Raw genomic sequence first — 18,703 nt, forward strand, 5'->3', positions numbered from 1 at the left:
GATATCTTTCATCATCGCGCACAGTGGGCTGCTTTATGATAAAAACATTGGCGCGATGACAAAAAGGAACTGCTCGGGCGAGATCTGCAGCGATCAGGATGCCCGCCGGCGATATCGCCGATCGCGAATCAGGGGGTGCCGGTGAGGTCATGGGGTGCGAGTGGAGAAAGGGTAAAACAAGAGGAAAATAAGTGCAAACAAGTGTCCCAGTGAGCATGGAAAGAGTGAGAGGAAACTCGACAGACGGACCACACGATGGAGAGGCACGAAGGCAGCAACAACTGTAGGACAAACAGTTGCACACGGGATGAATGGAGCACGAGAGCAAGCGCATCGAAGCGACAAAGGGTTCAAGGGAGCGAAGTCGCGTTTGGTACAGCGAGAGAAGGAAAGTTACGGAGATGAAAAAAGGGTGGAAAATGCTAGTTAACCCGTCAATGTTCATCAACTGAAAGATATGGCTTTTGGCAAGATCTACAGGAAACGTAAACAAGATAAAAATGTTGATTTTGTAAATGCTTCCAAGCATGATGATCCAAGTATTCACTGCTTTGTACGGAGTATTCTATTATGACGAATCCAAGCACTCGAAGCATATTTTTGTCCTTTTCCCCACAATTTCCGTATTTGTGTTTTTGTATGTCATTTATACTTCGTTTAAGAAAATTAATTTTACACTTACACGTTTAAGTTGGTTATTCAACGTCCTTAAATACAGAGTTTTATATTTTGTCATTATGTCTAATAGGCTTTTATGCAATGGAGGAGAAATCTTTCTTTTAATTTTAAGGCGAACAATGTTTTTCCGGTTTTTTTTAAAATCTAAGATAGCTTCCAAATATGTGGCTGAACAAACAAAAAGTTTCTTTTTTGTTTGCATTCGAAATGAAGCATTTAATAACTAATATTAATATATTCTTTGATTTATGAGGCACAGCAAAACTATCCGAACTATAGAAGAGCCTTTTTTCTTGGGACGAACCCATTTCCCTGCAAGAGTTAATCTTCGCTGGAATGCGTTACAGTTCAGTGTCACGACGCCTGGCCAGAGATGGAGCCGAGTTGGAGAAAGAGAGAAAGTGCGGCCTTCTGCTGGCACATGCGGGCCGCAGGACAGTCCACACATGTGACACACAGCGCGAACGCCCTTCCGTTCCGAGGGAGTCGCACGCCGAACTTGGCCGACCCGAACGCCGACCGCGAGAAGAACCGCGAGAGATAGCGAGCGACAGCGTGGTGCAGAAAGTGCCGGCGGATCGCTTTGGGGCCGGCAAGCGCCGGGCAAGTGCCGCAAAACGGTGGGGTTTGCGGTTTTGTGGTTTCGTGTCGGTGCGGATATAAATTGGTCCGGCTCCCTAGCGGACTGTTTTAGTTCGCAGCCCACGGTTGGTGGGATAAAATCGTGCAGCAAGTGCAGCCACCACGTGCTCTTGTGCGTTTCGGCACGTCCTTTCGGTTCTTTGGTTGGTCAGTGCGAGTGTTTATGTTAGTTTTTACGTGGATGAACATTGTTTTAAGTGCGTTGTTTGTGATCCGCTTGGCTTTCTAGTGATTCATGTTACGAACAGAACCGTTTCCAGTTCGAAGTGAAGGCTGCACTTTTCAACAAAAGATTGCACCATAATTTTCATCAATTGTGTGATGGTTAATCTGACGGGAGCACTTTAAGGAAGCGTCAAGAAAAAGCAAAACAAAAAACACAAAACCCCAGACAGTGATTGTCGAAAAGCTGAGCAGCTTCCGCCCACGTGTTTTTATCCAACGGCAGTTGATTTACTTGTGGATGCAAGAGTCATGATCAGAATGGTGAGTAATCTTTAAGCCGAAGGTCGTGTTCACAGAAAGTGAAAGTTGTAGAAAATGGGTTTCAACGTTAAAGATGAGGATAATACCTTTCAATAAAGTGATTTTTGTGTTTGCGCTGAATTATTCGCAAAGAAATGAACAATATCGAAATGGAAAATTCACTCGCTATGTTCACTTAAAAAAACAATGTTGTAACTTCCAAACAATAAGTGATTGAATTATTTCCATATCAATCTTTTTCAATTATCTTAGCACCCTAATGATGATGTGTGCTTTAATTCATGAGAGCCTTTATGTGTGTAGTTTTAATAGTTACTGAAAAACTCTTTGAAATTTGAATAACTGAAAATAATAGAACTTTTGTCAGATTCTAGTTATAATGCGAATGAAGATTTTAAATTTAAATGCTACTTTATTGTGGAATGTTATTGAATTATCCGCATCTTTTGTGTGTTTTTACATTTATATTACTTTATGAACTCGTGTAGATACATTTTCATTATGTTCTTCAGTGTTGTTTTCTTCTTTGACATTTTTAAACCATTGCCACTATTGCTATTTTACCAAATACAGTAAATGTTATTTTATCTAAAAGCTCAAAATTAGTCAAAATTATCAAGTATAGCAAACTCATTTTCATTGTTTCCTTTTGCTGCATAAATCGGAATAATACGGAATAAACATTTTACTTCAAGACATTTTTGCACCTGTAGATAAAGCTTAGTTTTAGAATATGTTCAACTGGATAGATAAATACGTACGGATATGCACGTTTTGCTGTATTTGAATTGTATATTGATTTATCTATATGAAGACGATGGGTTTTAACTACAATAGTTAGCATTCTAATAGTTATTTCCAATTCTGATGATAAATTTATATCATCATCATAATGATAATTAATGTTTTTTATATAACCAGTTTTCTAAAAGGTTATGTGCACTCACAAAATTTAAGATGTTTATACTTCCAGAAATCATAATTTTTAAGATTTTTATACTTCCTTCAGATTTTTATCTTTCATACATCCATAAATCTATATCTTATATTAGTTTTGCCCATGACTCATAGGCAAGAGCGTGTTAGAAATCACACTCATTTAAATAACCACCATTAGGCTATTTATGTCCTACGTCCAGACGCGTGGCTTCCGTTTTGTCTGCATCCCGTTTCGCCGTTGTCTCTGCGTAGATCAAAACACACACGCCACACACCGTAGCAGCATTCCTTTTTCCCAGCGATCGAACGCAACACGATCGCCGGTCGCACAATTCGTTTTCACTTTGATAATCGACGATCGACAATCAACGACTTGATAAACGACTCTCTCGAACCGGAGCACGATAAGGTAATAACCCCTGTCGCTCAGGAAAAACGCACGTTGGTTACGCAACGCAGGCTCAAGAGCAAATATCCCGACGAGTAGGACTAAAACCAAAGAAAGCGGCGGGGGCCCACATGACGACATGTGGCGCAAGAAGGTCGCCTTTGCGTTCGCGGGTAAGCGTCTATTAGGCGCTCGGTCAATTGATGGTTTTTTGTTTCCGAACCACAAATTATGATCCAAATCGGGAACCGTGTGCTAATGTCACTGATTTGTGTCGCCTTGCGCTTACCTCATAGAATGGGCCTGTTTTGGGTGGAGAAGCCGAACATTTGATTTTCGTCGGCCAAAGCTCACAAGCTTTCCATCGCTGGCGCTAAAGAGATCAACCGACCACGCAGGCGAGCGGAAGTGTTAAGCTGGCACTGAGACGGAAAATGAATATCCACCACGCGGTGGGGGCTCGTTAACGTCCGTCGTCCATTTTCCGTGAGGCCTAATTTGAGGATCGGTGTCGAAAAACGATACGAGCCGCCACTCAAGTACCTCGGTATGTTTCAATTTTCTCTGCACACGCCAAACCATTTTCCCGTCGGAAGACGCTCGAATGAAGACGGCGAAGATGGAGGATGAAGATCATGGACGCCAAAATGTCTCTACCGAGAGGCTCGGTGAAAAAGTGGAAACCCATCCGTCAACCGTTCGGCTACCGGGAAAGCGGACTATAGGCGGATGAAATTGAACAGCAAAGACCTCCCCGGCTGTATTTAGTAAACAAATTGCCCCCTCCTCCGTCGTATCCACCCTCTTTCCTCGCGTACGAAAGGAAAAGTGCCAAGAGCCAGTTTATGCAGCCCACTATGGTGATTTGCTTGCCCACCCCACTCACCGCCCCGCGCCCCATTCGTTCCAAACCCGACCGCTCTCCGATACGGACCATTGATCGGTTGATCGTTTGTGGTGCTTCGCTCATTCATAACGGTCCAGCGAGCGGCCGCACCAACAGGCGATGGATGAATGAAGCAAACGTAGCGAAAATGGTTTTCCTCATTTTCTCACCGGCGATTGTCATCCTGCGCCATGAAGAATGTTAAAGCAAAACCCATCGGCAAGCGTTTTGGACGTGAGAAAAGCGAGGAAAAACAAATCGGGAAGCGTGTGCTGGTCGCTCTTTTAACCAATTACCATTTTATGCGCACGACGGAATGGTTTAATTGGGAGTAAATGGACCCCAAAGGGCCCTTCTTTCGATCTACTTTGTCACCTTCCACTTCCCGTGATATGGACTCCGGATGGAAGTGGAAAGGACAAACAGCTTAATCCAGTTTCCGGCCTCCGTCCGGTGCAACCAACACTTTGTCCAGCCAAGTGAAGCGCAAACATTGTACGTCCACGTCGATGGTCGGTGCAGGAAAAGGTTGAACACATCAAAATATAAATTAGACGACTCGTGTCCTCAAGTGTGTGGAAGAGCAGATTTTCCGTAGGCCCCACGCGGACGGATCTTACCCCCGCCCGCATTTGGCGGATGTGAATTTGAATAATTCCAGCTCACATTTATGGTCGCAAATAACGGGGAGAGGGAGCGCATAAAGTAATCGTCACCGAGAGGTCGTGTCCGGTTGAAGAGACATGTTTGAGGCCGCGGTTCGTCGCTTACTTTTGCTCACACGCTCATCGAAGTCTTTTGTGTTGGAATTCGACTTTCTTGATTGAAGACATTTACCATCGTTTGGCTTTTTTTTCTATCGAGTTCTTTCACCTGTTCGGCGGGAATGTTACTTTTTACTGTATTTGCTTCCATCAATCAGTTGATGATTGAGCAGTTTAGCTAGTTTTACCGCGATTGGTCGTGTTTTTTAAAGCCACATTCTTGTCGTTTATTTTGTGATTGTGTTTCCTGCACTTTGGAATAAAAAGTTCCTCTTTCGAAAGACAATCGTCATCGCATTCGGCGTGTCGCATGCGTCACTCATTGCAGTTGAAAACGATTTCTTGTTCACTTCCCTCTTGCAAATCCGGCTAACCGTTGAGTTATTTTCAATTTCTTCGGTATGTTTCGTTTAAATTCGTTACCAACATAAACATTGTCAACGAAGAGGTGGGAAAAAATAGAATCGCCTCAAAAAAACACCGGACTGGTGTTGCCCATTCGATTCGCAAATGGAGGGAAATGAGTTGTCCACCGCGTGCTATCGTCACTTTCTTCCTCCGTGGGTCACCTTAATCGAATTGAATGAACATCCAATTTCGGACCGATCGAAAGCCGGACCGACCCGGCTCGTTGGTGCTGTGCACAGCAAAGAAACAGTAAAACCGGGGATTCAAAGGATTTCAATTGCTGCCCTGTTTTACGTGCGCCCCGCAAATCTTTCTTTCCCCTCGACGCTTTCTTCGGCGTAACTTAAGACGATGCTGGTAGTTGGGTAGAGGAAATGGAGGTGGACAAACATGGAGAACCAATTGTGGCACAAGGTGCCATTGAGATTTGCGATGGAATTCGTTGATTCATGGTTCACCGGGAGATGATTAATAGTCGCCCGGCCAAGGGGTTGGATGATTGTTTTTAATGCTACCGCTAGTTGCACATAAAAATAGTTTCATGCATTTACCGGTGGAAATTGAAGCATACAGTTGCATGGTTGATCGCACGTTGAAGCTAGTAACGATTTATTTATTTTTTCCTGCCTTTTGCATCACACGAAGAAAACGTTTCGAAGGGTTGATTTTAAATTTTAGATGAGCTAGGTTTAATAAAATGTAAATGAAATTTAATTTGTTTCAACTATTTAATATTTTACAACTATAAAAACATGTTTAAAAGCAACAAAAGTAAACGACCTCAACAATTTGAAGGCTTGTAAAACATAACCACAACAATTCCTGTAAAAAGCTGACCAAACTTCGCAGCGCAGATTGAGCAAGATAATCTCAGACCTGTCTGCGCAACATTGTACCCGGGTTTCGAGCATTTCCTATTCTCCACCGGGGGCCCTACCAGAAGTCCGGTTCGGGTGAAAACCAGACAGGTGACAGGGCACTCGGTTTCCTGCCCATCAAACAGGGCCTGTCGTCGCCCGACAGCCTTCCCTTTTGGCTGAAAAGAAACGTGGAGGGGAAAGAAAAGCAACGAAGCAGACGACAACGACGAGTGATTATTGCAAAATAAGATCATAAAAATTACTTCACTGTGATTTGGAAGAGGTTATCTCAGTCCCCACCACTTGCCTTCTTCCCTGCACGTGTCTGCAAGTCTCTCGCGATATGCGGTTTAGCTTAACTTTCTTCCATTCACGGGGCCAGCAGTAAGGAAGTGATCGCGAACGTTCAACGCTAGATGTTCAGGCAGAGTAAAACAAAACTGCACCGTCTTCCTTGTCCGCGGTTTTCTATGGTCGATGCAGGGGACGGGTTCTGGGGTGCCCTGTGTCTCGTCCCCGTTGGTAGGAATAAAAAGTAATCTAGGAAACAGTACAAAAAGTGCACACACAATAAACAAAATCTGCGACAGTGTAAGTAACAGAACGAGTGTATGGAGAGAGATTGTTGCAAAAATAGTAGAAAGATGAAGTACAATATACTCAAACCAGCGTAAAGGCGAAACCGGCATGAAGGGGAAGGAAAGTACATTTTCTGCTTGACTCAAACTCGTGTCCAGCGCCGACCGGTCATGGCCATGTGTGTATGTGGTCGTTGGCCACACAACTGGTGCAAAAGGCTGCCGCAAAATACGGGCCTCCGTACCAGCCTCCCATCAGCCTCCCATTACGCCGAAGGGCTAGCGTCGCTTCTCGTTTCCCCGTTTCCAGGGCGCTTGGTGGCCACCTGCGAATGGCCCTTCCCGCGCCCGTAACCTTAGCCGGTCGCGATAAAAAGGCAAAGAAAAACACAACGATCAATCGATCGACCGTACGTAATTCCTGTATCGAACGCAGGAAAGCGAACGAATTCGCTCCGATTTACTGTGTGTTGGAAGGTTTTTTTTTGCTTCTTTCCAGTAACGCGCGACTTCCTTTCCCCCTCCGCCCGGTGTGCTTCCCTTCTGCCTGCGCACTCCGGTTCGGTGAGATTTTATTTCACAACTTGCCGTTCCTTTTTCCTGTTTCCGAGTCGCGCGGTGTGGGCACGGGAAGCGAAAGTGAAAGTGGTTCGATTTGGAGCGGGCATCGTTCTTGGCAACGGAACGCGGCGGCTTCGCGGTCCTTATCGGCCAAGGGTTCGGCCGGTTGACCTCTGAGCTCCGCAAGCCGAATCATTTGGGCAGCAGCTTTTGATTTTAATCGCCTCCTTGAGCGGGGTTTGGTGGATGAAATGTGTAATTTACGTGGCAAAGGAATGCTGATGGAAGGTCGAATCGTTACGAAAAGTATTTCGCCATTTCATTATGCTATCATATATTAAGGTATTATTTAATATTAACTACATTAAGATTAAGTATATTTTCACTTCGTACTGATATTGAGAATAATTATTTATTATTGATGATTTACCTCTCACTTCGTTAACATGAGAGTTGAAATTAATTTCGCATGAAAGCACTTAGTTTTGAGCTTTCGATAAATGTATTATTATGTTTATTTTTGGAAGCAAAAATATTGAAATACTACCATGTACAAAGAAAAGTTCTTTGGAAGGAGACTTAGTTTTGTTGTATATTGTTTTGGTAATTTTAAGCATTTTTGTAGTAAATCATATGCATAGTTTTTATTAAATTGTAATCCAAATTGCAACATGTTTAAACATTTGTCTTACATATGAAAAAAATTGACAATTGACTCATTGTTTAGGGTGTATTTAAGTGTATTATTAAAACACAAAATAATTGTATACCATGCACTTTGAATTATACTCTCGCCCTTTGTTGGTGGTTTTACTTGATGACTTTATACAAATATTGATTGTAGATGTTGTTGTTGCATCCTTCAATTTGCATTCGTGCACGATCGACCTTCCGAAAAGCGCTCTTTCTTACCCGTCAACCTGTATCGATAATGACAGTGCTGAAAGCTGCTCATAAAGTGCCACTCAAAATTCCCAACCAGTCCGGTCGAACGGTTTTGAAATGGCGTTCATTGATACTATCCTTTCGACCGCTTCGATTCCAATCGGCATCGGCCGACCTAAAGACAGTGATTCGGATTCATTTTCCTGCACGTAATCGGCAATCGGCATCGTCCAGTTCACTTATGGTTCCTTGCAGGCCGCTTCACGATCGTTGGAGGTTTGGTTTTGGGAAGAGGATCTGCATCCACTTCGCTTTGTTGATCGGTAACGCAAATGAACCGAATGTGATTTACGATATTTGCTTGTTTTACAAAATGTTGCTGGGCTTGATTGACCAAAGCGTAGCTAAAGGCAGCGCGGACATAAAATATTTTATGAAAGGTTGGTTACGAACAAGGAAACCAACTCGAAATGAAAATTACAGTTCGATTCACTCGGCCACAAATAATGCGATAATGCACAGATCGATGGCACAGTGGGAAAGTGCAGTTGCTTTTTTTTTTTAAAGTACTTTCGGTGGTATTTGTATTTTATGAGCGAACTTAAAAAAAACGTACTCTGCAATCTGCTAGCCACCGGATAATGCGGATCATGAGCGACGAAATATTAAGCGCGTAATTTCGGGTGCGGAAGAAGCGAATTGTGTGGTATAATACACATTCACCCGACAAAGGGCCCGACGTTGGTTCGAACGGGTTGCTGTTAAAATCCGGCTTGATCGCATGCCGCATGCGAACGTACCTTTCTTGCCGGTTTCCCGCCACCACAACCGTCTAACGGGAATTATAGGTTATGTTGTAATGTTTAATGTTGCGACCGTCATCGGCAGTGTCTATTCGTTAGTAGATATTTTTCTCGCTGTCTTCACATGTCTCTCTCCCTCTCTCTCTTTCTCTACTGTTTTACTTTCGATTTTCATGGACGGTGAAATGAAGCCTTTGTTTATTTTCACCGAAACTCAGTGATCGCCGTTTTTCGATGGCTTGTTTTGTTCTCGTTTCGGTCCATGACATGTTTGGGGCGTGTTGGCGGGCGGGGCGGATCATGTCCGGCCCGGGAATTGGGAAGTGTTTCGAGCCCGATGGCCCCAAGCATCAGCCGCCCCGACGTGGGCTGGAAAGGAAGAAAATGGAACGTGTTGTTGTGCCGGTGACGCACGAGCCCTTTGCTGAGTGGCCTTTCCACTCTGGCCACTTGACAGGTACAGCAACGCGCGGCGACGTTTTAACAGGTTTGCGGTGACGGATCTGGTGCTGACAATAAACAAAAAATATATATATACATAAACAAGACACTGACGGTCTTGTTACAATGTTGGTGCCCCACTCCAACGCAAGAGAGGCCGCAGCTTTTCCTCCTGCGCGAGGAAAGCATGTGTTTACGCACTCCTTTGGGGGCTACGGAAGGCTGACCGGAAGCTTTGCCGCCGTTGTTCATGTATTTTTAATTGGCTCGCGCCCCGAAGGAATGTCTACATCAACAGGCTTTTTTTTTACGACAACGTACGGGACCAAAATTGCTTCATCACTTGTCAAGAAAGTAAATCAACTTTCCATCATCGAAGTTTGATGGGGGAATTTCCATGTGGTCGATATTTATTTTATTACCAAAACTACCAGATCGTGAGGTAGGAGTGTTTATAATTTATAAAATTCTATAAAATAACGAACAAACAATGGTTGCAAGCTAGATGGCTAAAATTTTAAAATAATTAATAAACCTCCCATCTATGGTATGATTTAATTTAAACGGTTCATTTCCAAAATAATTTTCTCCAGCTTCCTACATAATTGCGTAGATACAAAGACACTGGAGTAGGTAATTTCAAGATTGCACATCTCCATTAACTAATAACCTATTGCAACGATGCATTTTTCCATCTTATCTTATCGCGTCATCTTAATCTCCACGATCATCATCATCATCATGGGGTTGATCCCGATTACCGCTATCGATGCAATGGGACACATGTCTGGCTTCACGCAACATTCCCGCCGAACAATCTCCCCCAGCGATTTAACACCAGCTTAGTGTCGTGATTGGTTGTGCGTCACTTCCCGCCGTCCAAGTCCCATCGTACGGCTTTGCTGCATCGGGCGGAACAGGCGAAAAGTGAAATAAAAAACTGAACGTTCATGCCTCAACGAGAGGCTGCAATGGGGAGGAAATCTGGTTCAACCGTCCAGGTTGCGACACTTCAGGCCCACCGATGGGCCTCGCATGAGTATTACCATAACAACCACGTCCATGGCCATCGGGTTCTCGTGCAAGGAGCCCGAGTCTCCGCACATCGAGATGTTATTTAATTTTCCACTTTCTTTTTCCCCATTGGGCTTTCCAATTTCTGCCCGCGCAACCGGTCGGGAGGTCCGCGTTTTTCCTACGCACAGTGTCAAGCGCAGCCAGTTTGCGAACTCCGCTAATCACTCCTTAAACGCACTATTTAACGTGCCCCTGTGCGCGGACCGGAATGTACACATGGTGCGCCTGGCTTACGACGGGTTTTCTTTTGTAATTTTTCATCCTCTTGGGGTTTTTTTTATCTCGGCTGGAAAAGACTACAACGCCAACGACCTTCGCATGGTGACGGCGAGAAAGATCAAGTTCAGTGCGTTCGCAAAAGCTTCCGTTGACGGGCGCGTGTTTCGGTCGGCGCCTAAGAGTATGCAATTGGCCGAGCACGCACGCTTTTCGAACACCAAACGTTCGAATTATTAAACATTCGTTTCTTTCGCTTCGATCATCCACAGCTGCGCTTGAATCTGATCGTTTGGTTCGGATGTTGCCTACTGCTGCAGGCGCCCTGGGTCGTTGAGGCGGGCCACGAGCCACCACCCAACGGATCGAGCAACCGTCCCACGCAGCTGGAGGATATCGAGCGGGACAATCTGAACAGCGAGCGGCAGGTCTACAAGAAGGAAGCCATCGCCCAGCACGGGGCCAGCTCGAGCCAAAGCAACAACCACTACTCGGTGCAGATACAGCATCAACCGGGCAGCACGGCCGGTACGCACAGTGCCGTGAAATACGTGACACCGCTTCCGGCTCCGACGCAGACGCTCGCCTACCAGAAAGGTATTCGTCGATCGATTCGATTGCCGGTTTCGATCGACGCCGAGATCTCTTCCGCCCGACCATCTGGCTGTTGCTAATTTGTTTCATCTTTTAGATTCCGGTGTCGGCCAGCAGTACGTCAGCATACAGCCACAACCGTTGCACCAGTTCCAGCAATACCACCAACAGCAGCAGCAACAGCAGCAGCATCAACAGCAGCAGCAACACTACCATCAACAATCACAACCGGTGCCGCAGGTGCACGAGGATCATTCCACCTACACGGTTCCTTCGCGCCAATCACTCCTCCAGCCGATAATCGGTGGAAGTGCACCGGCCAACCCATATCTGACGCCCCAGCCTCAATACGTCTACGTGCAGGCACGTCCACAGCAACTTCCGCAGTATGCTGCCGACAACAATCTGCCCCAATCGCTGCTGCACATTCTGCCACAAAATTCGCAGTAAGTTTTGAGTGAAACAAATCGATTCCAACATGTGGAAGAGTAATTGGACACAAAGTTTTACACTGAGACTATTAGTAATCAATTTTCGTTAACCAAGGCAACATTTTATGGAGTTGAGTGTAACAATCTTCTACGACCTACTTAAACTGTGAAACAAGGTAACGAAGGAACGTTCCGTATTTAAAATGACGACGGAAATGGATGACGATTTCCTGAAGACTGAATCACGGAACTGCGTGACCACCGAATGCAAGAAACATAATCTTTTGAATATGTTGCTTTTTATGATGGTTTCATATTTCCAAGCATTTTACCACATCATAACATTAAACGCGTCCCCTGTACGAGAGGACTGACTATCCACGTACAACAGGGAAACAAGTCCCGTAAGCCCTTAGCGGGCAGGCATGACCAAGTGGTCGTTACGCCAAGAAGAAGAAGAACATTAAAATGTTGCGCAATGATGTAAAGGAACTGCGACTTCCCGTACTGCCAGTTCCTGTATTCCGACGGAAATTACTTTTTTGTCACAGTTCCTCTATTTTATTTTACCAACCATTTTTATTATTAGTGCTCATGATTCGATAATGAACGTGTGCCTATCTCAATTGGCGGCTTGATTTTATAGCCGTAAACGTGAAAACGTGTATCAAAACGTAGCCACACTCGGAACCGGTTTCGTTTAAAGCCCACCAATAAAATATGGTGTATAATTCATTTAATTACTATTTAAACAGCCATTTCGAGCAATCAAACGCGCTGGTGCAGCGAATGCAATATGACCACATTACATCACGGCGGGGGGTCCAGTTGCACTTTATATTCCCCCTTTTTTGGGTTTTTTCTTGTGCAACCAATATTTTCCCATGCTCTCGCGTCCATCGCGTCCATAGGGCTCGAAGCAAACCGTCCAGATGCAAAGTGGCTTCTCGTTGTCCACCATTTATGAGGGTTTTTGTAGCTGCTGATCGAGCATGATAAATATTTGCACAAACCGTGTTGCGAAGATGGGGAAAATGACGATTCATGCTGAAAGTTACGGTATGGTATATTATTTTATTTTCACGGTTTGTTTTTGCCTGCCTTGGACAGGATTGAGACAGGGACAGGGTATTTTATTTTGTTGCTAATGGGAGAAAGCATAAGTAATATTTTCTATTTTATTGTGTTTTTCTTTTCAAACACAAAATGTAGAAAAAATGCAACTGCAATTGCAAAATAAAAACATATTTCTATGCAGCTTCTTTTGTGCAGTCTTCATTCACTGACCTGAATGATGATTCAAATAACCTTCTTGGTCATTTCAGATGTCGAAGATCGACAAAATTGTTTGTTTCAATATTTTAATTGTAGCTTTCGTGGAAAACAAACGACCAATTAAACGGTATTCGAATGCTTCCTCATGGCTTATTTATGGATGTAAAATATTCATCATTATCGAACAAATCACCACAAAATGAGCTGTTTGGAAGGCGAAGGAAATGGATAGCTAATTTATTCTCCGACACAGCGGGGTGATAAACGAAATGTAAAATGCCATAAAATGAGTGTGATTTCAATGTCGATGTAACTGGAGAAAATCCAAATGCATTAACATATTTTATTAATCCACTTTCATTCCCATCTTAACAGTTACAACGAGACGAGATTCAACTAATTTCGTGCTTCTGGGGGTCGATGGACTCAGTTTTATAAGCTTGTACTAGCTTTTAATTTATAGACATATTGATAACTTCTCTTTCACGTCGCTTCGCATTCATTTTCTCGCCATATTTTGCAAACGATAACTTAATCCACTCGACCTTTTAAGGTAGACAAGCCGACTTCCTCGTGATGCCTAGTTTTCTTCCCGTGTAGATCGAAAGCCACTTCCAGATGAAAGCACTACGAGGGTTCCTCCCAATTCGTGGCGATCACTGACGCGGTTCAGGTACTCTCGATCAATCCCTGACGCACCCAAAATCCTAGCTTGCGGTGGACATTGCGTAACATTGCGTTCGATTATGCTACCAAGGAGCCCGCATACGGTGGCCTTTGTGTACTTTCTAACCCCGCCTCCCGGAGCGGGTGCTCCCATTTTCCGGTAGCACCAGGAACCGAGGAGTTTTCAAGCTTTATTTATGGCCAGGGCACAACCTCTCCACGCCGGTTAATCATTGGAACCCCGAGCGAGAAAGGGACGCTTAAACAGGGGGGGAATCATCTTGGCGGGATTGTGTAGTTTTTGATTGATTGATTGCATTTCACCGAGGTGATCGTCTTCCCCGCAGCGCCAGCGCAAGCTTCGACGAGCATTCGGGATGGGATGGAAACTGCAATCGACCGGTGATTTGAGTGGGGTGGCGTGAAATTGTGCCCTCCCTTCGCGTCGGCACAATAAATCGATTTATTGTTCGCACCTTCTCGAGCAGCGTTACCGTTTGCGGCGATTGCCATTAAAATTCACCGCCAAGTCTTTGTATCGAAGGATTTTCCTGACCGCGGGGTGGAGGGGGGAATGTTGGTTGATGCGGCTTTTTGTTTCCTTAATTTCTAGTAAGAGTGACAGATCGAGATCATTATGCCAGTGCAACTTGAACGTTTAATTTTGACAGATTGAAGATACATTAGCGCCGGTGGAAGGGATTACCTAACGGTAAGCGTAACATTTTCCATAAACTCTCTACAAAAAAAAAAGTTAAAATATCCCATCGAACGTCATCTGTTTTCATTGTACATTTGTTCCCGAGATGGAACCCGCTGAACCAAATGCAGCCCATAAACGTTGGACAACGGCTTAAAAAACCGTTTAATTTCAGCACACTCAGTTTGTGGCCGGGGTCATGGTGCATCCGAAAAAATAATAACGTAAAAGAGAAGGTACCACCCTGTTGGGCTGGGAATGCAAGTGGCGACCGCGCGTACCGGCTCCATTTTACCAAATTATCCATGATTACCTCCTGCGTCACCGAAAAGGAACTCCCTCCCTCGCGCACCGCTCGATTGCACCATAAACGGGGGAAAAACGATGATCGTAAAATAAATAGCCCACTCGCACGCCGCACGAATTCAATTGTGGGCCGGGTTATTGGTGTCATTAGGGTGGCTTCGGTACGCAGGTGCTAAGTGGCACCAGAAAGATAAGTCGTCGTCTTTCTAAGTCATCAAACCCGGTGGAACGCCTTTCGCCAAGATTGGAAGCATTTTGAACGTGCAGCATAATCGTCGCCACAGCGCGAGACAATAGACACACATTGGCTAATCTGGTTGTTTGGGATGTTGGCGTAATGAAATTAGACCGAACCGGCGGTGTTGCGATGTGCTGGTGGCTTCTTTGCGAAGCGCAGTGTGGGCCTGATTTGTCACCCGGTTTCCATCATGTACCCTGAAAGTAGATCTCGTTATGTTAACGGTCCTACCGTGTAAGCTTCGAAGCGAATGGTCCGCACGGTCGGAGCTTATTAGCAGTCGGAGTAGCCTCAAGCACCGTTTGACATGCGCCTTCGGGGAAGTCCTTTCGGGGGAAAAAGTGTAACGTTTGATGAATGCCGCCTACGGTGTCTTTTGTAATTGTATAGTGTTCTTGACACAACTACTTTGGATTAAGTAAGTGACTACTTACAGAGGATAAATCCCCGCACCGATTGTCGTCACGGTACCGGGAAGAAATACAATTGGCTTCCGATTTGAACGTACCATGATTATGACACACGTCATGATAATCACTGAGGATGAACAACACAACATTGTCAACAATATTGTGGTAAACATATGGAAAAAGAAAGTTAAATAAATTTACACTTCAGGTAAATAGTGCACAACGTTATTTCACACAGCTGAGTAAAACGTTTGATAAAGAACAAGCTATAAAGCTGCCGAAGAACTGCTGTCTGGATTATGTTCATTCACAGCTTTACTACTTATAGGAAATTTTATCAAAAATTTAAAATCATATGAAGTAGGCATGTATTTATTGGTTTTAATCAATCTACACAATGGTTAGACTGCAGTTTTTCGATAAACCTATAGTTTTATTTAGTTTTTGAATTAATTCTTCGTTGATTTGTGGAAATAGTCATATTATTTATGTTTTACATTGAGAAACGACTTTCCTCTTTCCTGGCCTAAATTCTGAAAACACTTAAGGTTGTCAAACATAACTCTGCTAAATTGTGACTTTCAAAACCACTCTCATTTACATCCCACCATGCTAGACACGGTCGTTGTGTATTAGCTGAATACAAGGAAGAACAAAGCTGTACACAGTAAACCGCGCGCTGACTTACCATAATCGGCCCGGGCTCATCTGGGCCTGATGAATAATTAAAAGCAGGCAATTACCTCCCGGCCCAGGTTCGGTCTGCTCTAATTATGGCCACCTTAAAACCAGCCAAAAACCACTCAAGAAAACCCCACAGCAGTAAAGCACACTCCGAACATTCACCTGCTGCTGCGAGATGCGGCAGACACGTTCGTGAAATTACTCCGATTTGATGTCGGACATGGATCGCGGGATTGGGTGGATGGATGGCATTCACTTCCCGCCACGAGTAGCGCTGTGTGTGTGTGCTTTTTTTGTGTTTGTGGACCGATGGTATCCGCGGTGCAGCTGCATCGCCGGGGTTCGGCTGCACTTATCTATTTTGGTCTACATTAATTCATTCATAATGGGTAGCGAAGGAAAGGCTCGATCTGATGATGTAACCTCTCGTCGCAAGCGTGGAAAGCTCGATTTGGGGAGATTGGCTTTTCGCGTCTTCCCCTCGCTCGATGTTTCGCACGATGTCGTGTGTTTAAAGATTCCGTTTCGACATGGACGTTTTGTCATTTGTTTTTGATAGTGTTTTAAGTTGTTTGCCTATCTACTTGTCATGTTTTACTTAACTTTTATCATAACTTTAACAATTTTGGTAATTATGCGTCTTATCGAAATGGAAAATAGTTTACGCAAATTTTACTAATGTACCTTTCTTTCTTGTAACAAATCAGCTGTGTGCATTAAAAAGCTGATTAAAAAAATCTTGATTGGCTTTTTTACATAATTTACTTTAATTTGTTTAATTTTATTTTTCTTGAAATCCTATTAACACAGTTTTTGGTTACATTGTTTTTCTGTTATTTTTATTGTGGAATGGTACCATAGAGTTTGAAAACTATTGGATTGGACATATTCATGAAATCAGTGTTTTATCAGTGTTTTTAAATCCATGTTCATTCTTCTTCCTTCCCCAATTATAAAAATGAATCATGTTTGTTTACTTCTGTATTATCTTTGGTCACGTTTTTACCTTTGGTCATCATCTCTACTTCACAACCATCCTCATTATGCAAATGCAAGCTAATACAAGATGGACCCCCGATCTTCCCGTTGTTTCTCTCCACTTTCCTCTCCAGGGCTTATATCATGATTCCATCGCCGTACTACCAGCAACCACCAGCACCCCATGCCCCATCGTCCCCTGGACCATCGCCGGCTCCGTCATCAACGCCGGCTCCTCACTCCGCCGCCCAACTGGCCGCGTACGTCAACGATCCGGACAACCACATCGAAACGTACTCACACGGCGAAACTGGAGCACAGTCACCGACCGGCTCGGGCCCCTCCGCACCGCCGCAGGCCACCCCGCAGCCCGACATCGTGTACGCGCCATCGTCTACGCCTGCGCCCGCCCGCCAACAGTCCCCGTCGGCGGAGTTTTCCATCGTGAAAAGCGTCGAGCAGCCGGTCTACTACTCGCACGACCTTCCCGCTGTTCCGCAGCCCGGTGTCAAGCTTCCCCAGCAGGTGGAGCCTCTTCCGCAGCAGCATCTTCCCTTCGGTGTGCACCCACATTTCCGGCAGCACCAACCTGTCCTTCATCATCAACCCGTGCATCACCATCAACACCAGCCGCAGCAGCAGCATTATCCTGCATACTTCCAGTCTCACGGACACTCGTACGCCCCTCAGCTCTATCCTTCCCTTGCGCATCCGAACACCGGCATCCTGAATTACTTCGGCGTGCAGCAGCGTCCGCCGACCAGTCTGCTCGATTCGTACGTCCCAAGCCAGCTTCAGCTGCACAAACCCGGTGTGCCGCTCTACCCCAGTACCAAACTCGCACCCCACCACCGCCCGGTGGCCGCTCCGGGTGCGTCCTTCTACCATCAGCCGGGACTTCCGGTGTACCCGTTAAATCCGCTCCACACAACCGTCCTCCAACCGGCGGGGCCGATCCACCCGGGACATGGACACGGTCTACATACCGCCGCTACGGCCCCCCTGTACGCCGGCGCACCCTCAGCGCCAGCGACCGCTCCGGGTTACAACACAATCGCCTACTCGGTGCCGCTCGCGTTCACCAAAACTTCCGCCCAATACAAACGATCGCCTGGGCTGTTCAGTGTGGCCGGTTTCCCGAGACCGGCGGTGCCGGTTCTTCCGCCCGCTATCACCAAACTGCAACCGACAAAACAGCATCCATAGAACGACACCTTAGAACTAGTGTTTTCTTTATTTTTCCCTCTTTCTCTCTTTTCTTTCTCTCTCCACCTTTCGGCCTTCTATGGCATAGTCGTTAATTTATTTAGTTGGTAAAATAAACTGTTGAAAGATTCGTTGATCGTAGCAACCGTAGCAATCAAAGGATTTGAGTGCATCCGAACACAAGCGACGAACCTTAGATTTTCTCTAACCGTCTATCCTCTCATTTGCGCTTATGAAATTATCAAAGCGGAAATCTAGCATCGATTATTTTAAACCTTAAAATTCTTCTCAACAATCGTTGAACATTTCCTACGTGACTGAAGTACAACATAATCGTTCCCTCTCTTGGTTCGAAAAATAAAGGGGTTAGTAATTAAACATTCAACCATATAATTTCGCACAACATAACCGTAGTGTAAACACACTGTTATTACGAAATTGAGAGGTGAATGTCACCGTTGGTCACCAAAATATCGCGCAAACTGCGCACGAGTGAATTTAAACGTCGTGAACTAGGGTTCCAAAATGATTCAGCTTTTAAAGATCAGACCGAGGAATGATCATTTTTAACGATATCAGTACCTTGTAGTGAACTTTTCTTTG

General features: G+C 44.8%; 1 protein-coding gene across 1 annotated transcript; it reads left to right on the forward strand.

Moving 5' to 3' along the window:
• Nucleotides 1-1,794: 1,794 nt before the first annotated feature.
• Nucleotides 1,795-18,100, forward strand: LOC131284273 (putative uncharacterized protein DDB_G0291608). The gene is made up of 4 exons (XM_058313126.1): nt 1,795-1,806; nt 10,885-11,215; nt 11,304-11,652; nt 17,029-18,100. Exons 1-4 carry the CDS (start codon nt 1,795-1,797, stop codon nt 18,098-18,100), a joined length of 1,764 nt encoding a protein of 587 aa, XP_058169109.1.
• The last annotated feature ends 603 nt before the right edge of the window (nt 18,101-18,703 follow it).

The sequence above is a fragment of the Anopheles ziemanni genome, chromosome 3, assembly GCF_943734765.1.
Source record: "Anopheles ziemanni chromosome 3, idAnoZiCoDA_A2_x.2, whole genome shotgun sequence".
NCBI classification, from domain to species: Eukaryota; Metazoa; Arthropoda; class Insecta; order Diptera; family Culicidae; genus Anopheles; species Anopheles ziemanni.

What these genes read in the sequence shown, in the direction of transcription:
- LOC131284273 (XM_058313126.1), top strand. An exon ending in CGCCTACCAGAAAGGTATTC is followed by an intron (nt 11,216 to 11,303) that starts GTCGATCGATTC and finishes TTCATCTTTTAG; the next exon opens with ATTCCGGTGTCGGCCAGCAG. An exon ending in ATTCTGCCACAAAATTCGCA is followed by an intron (nt 11,653 to 17,028) that starts GTAAGTTTTGAG and finishes TTTCCTCTCCAG; the next exon opens with GGCTTATATCATGATTCCAT.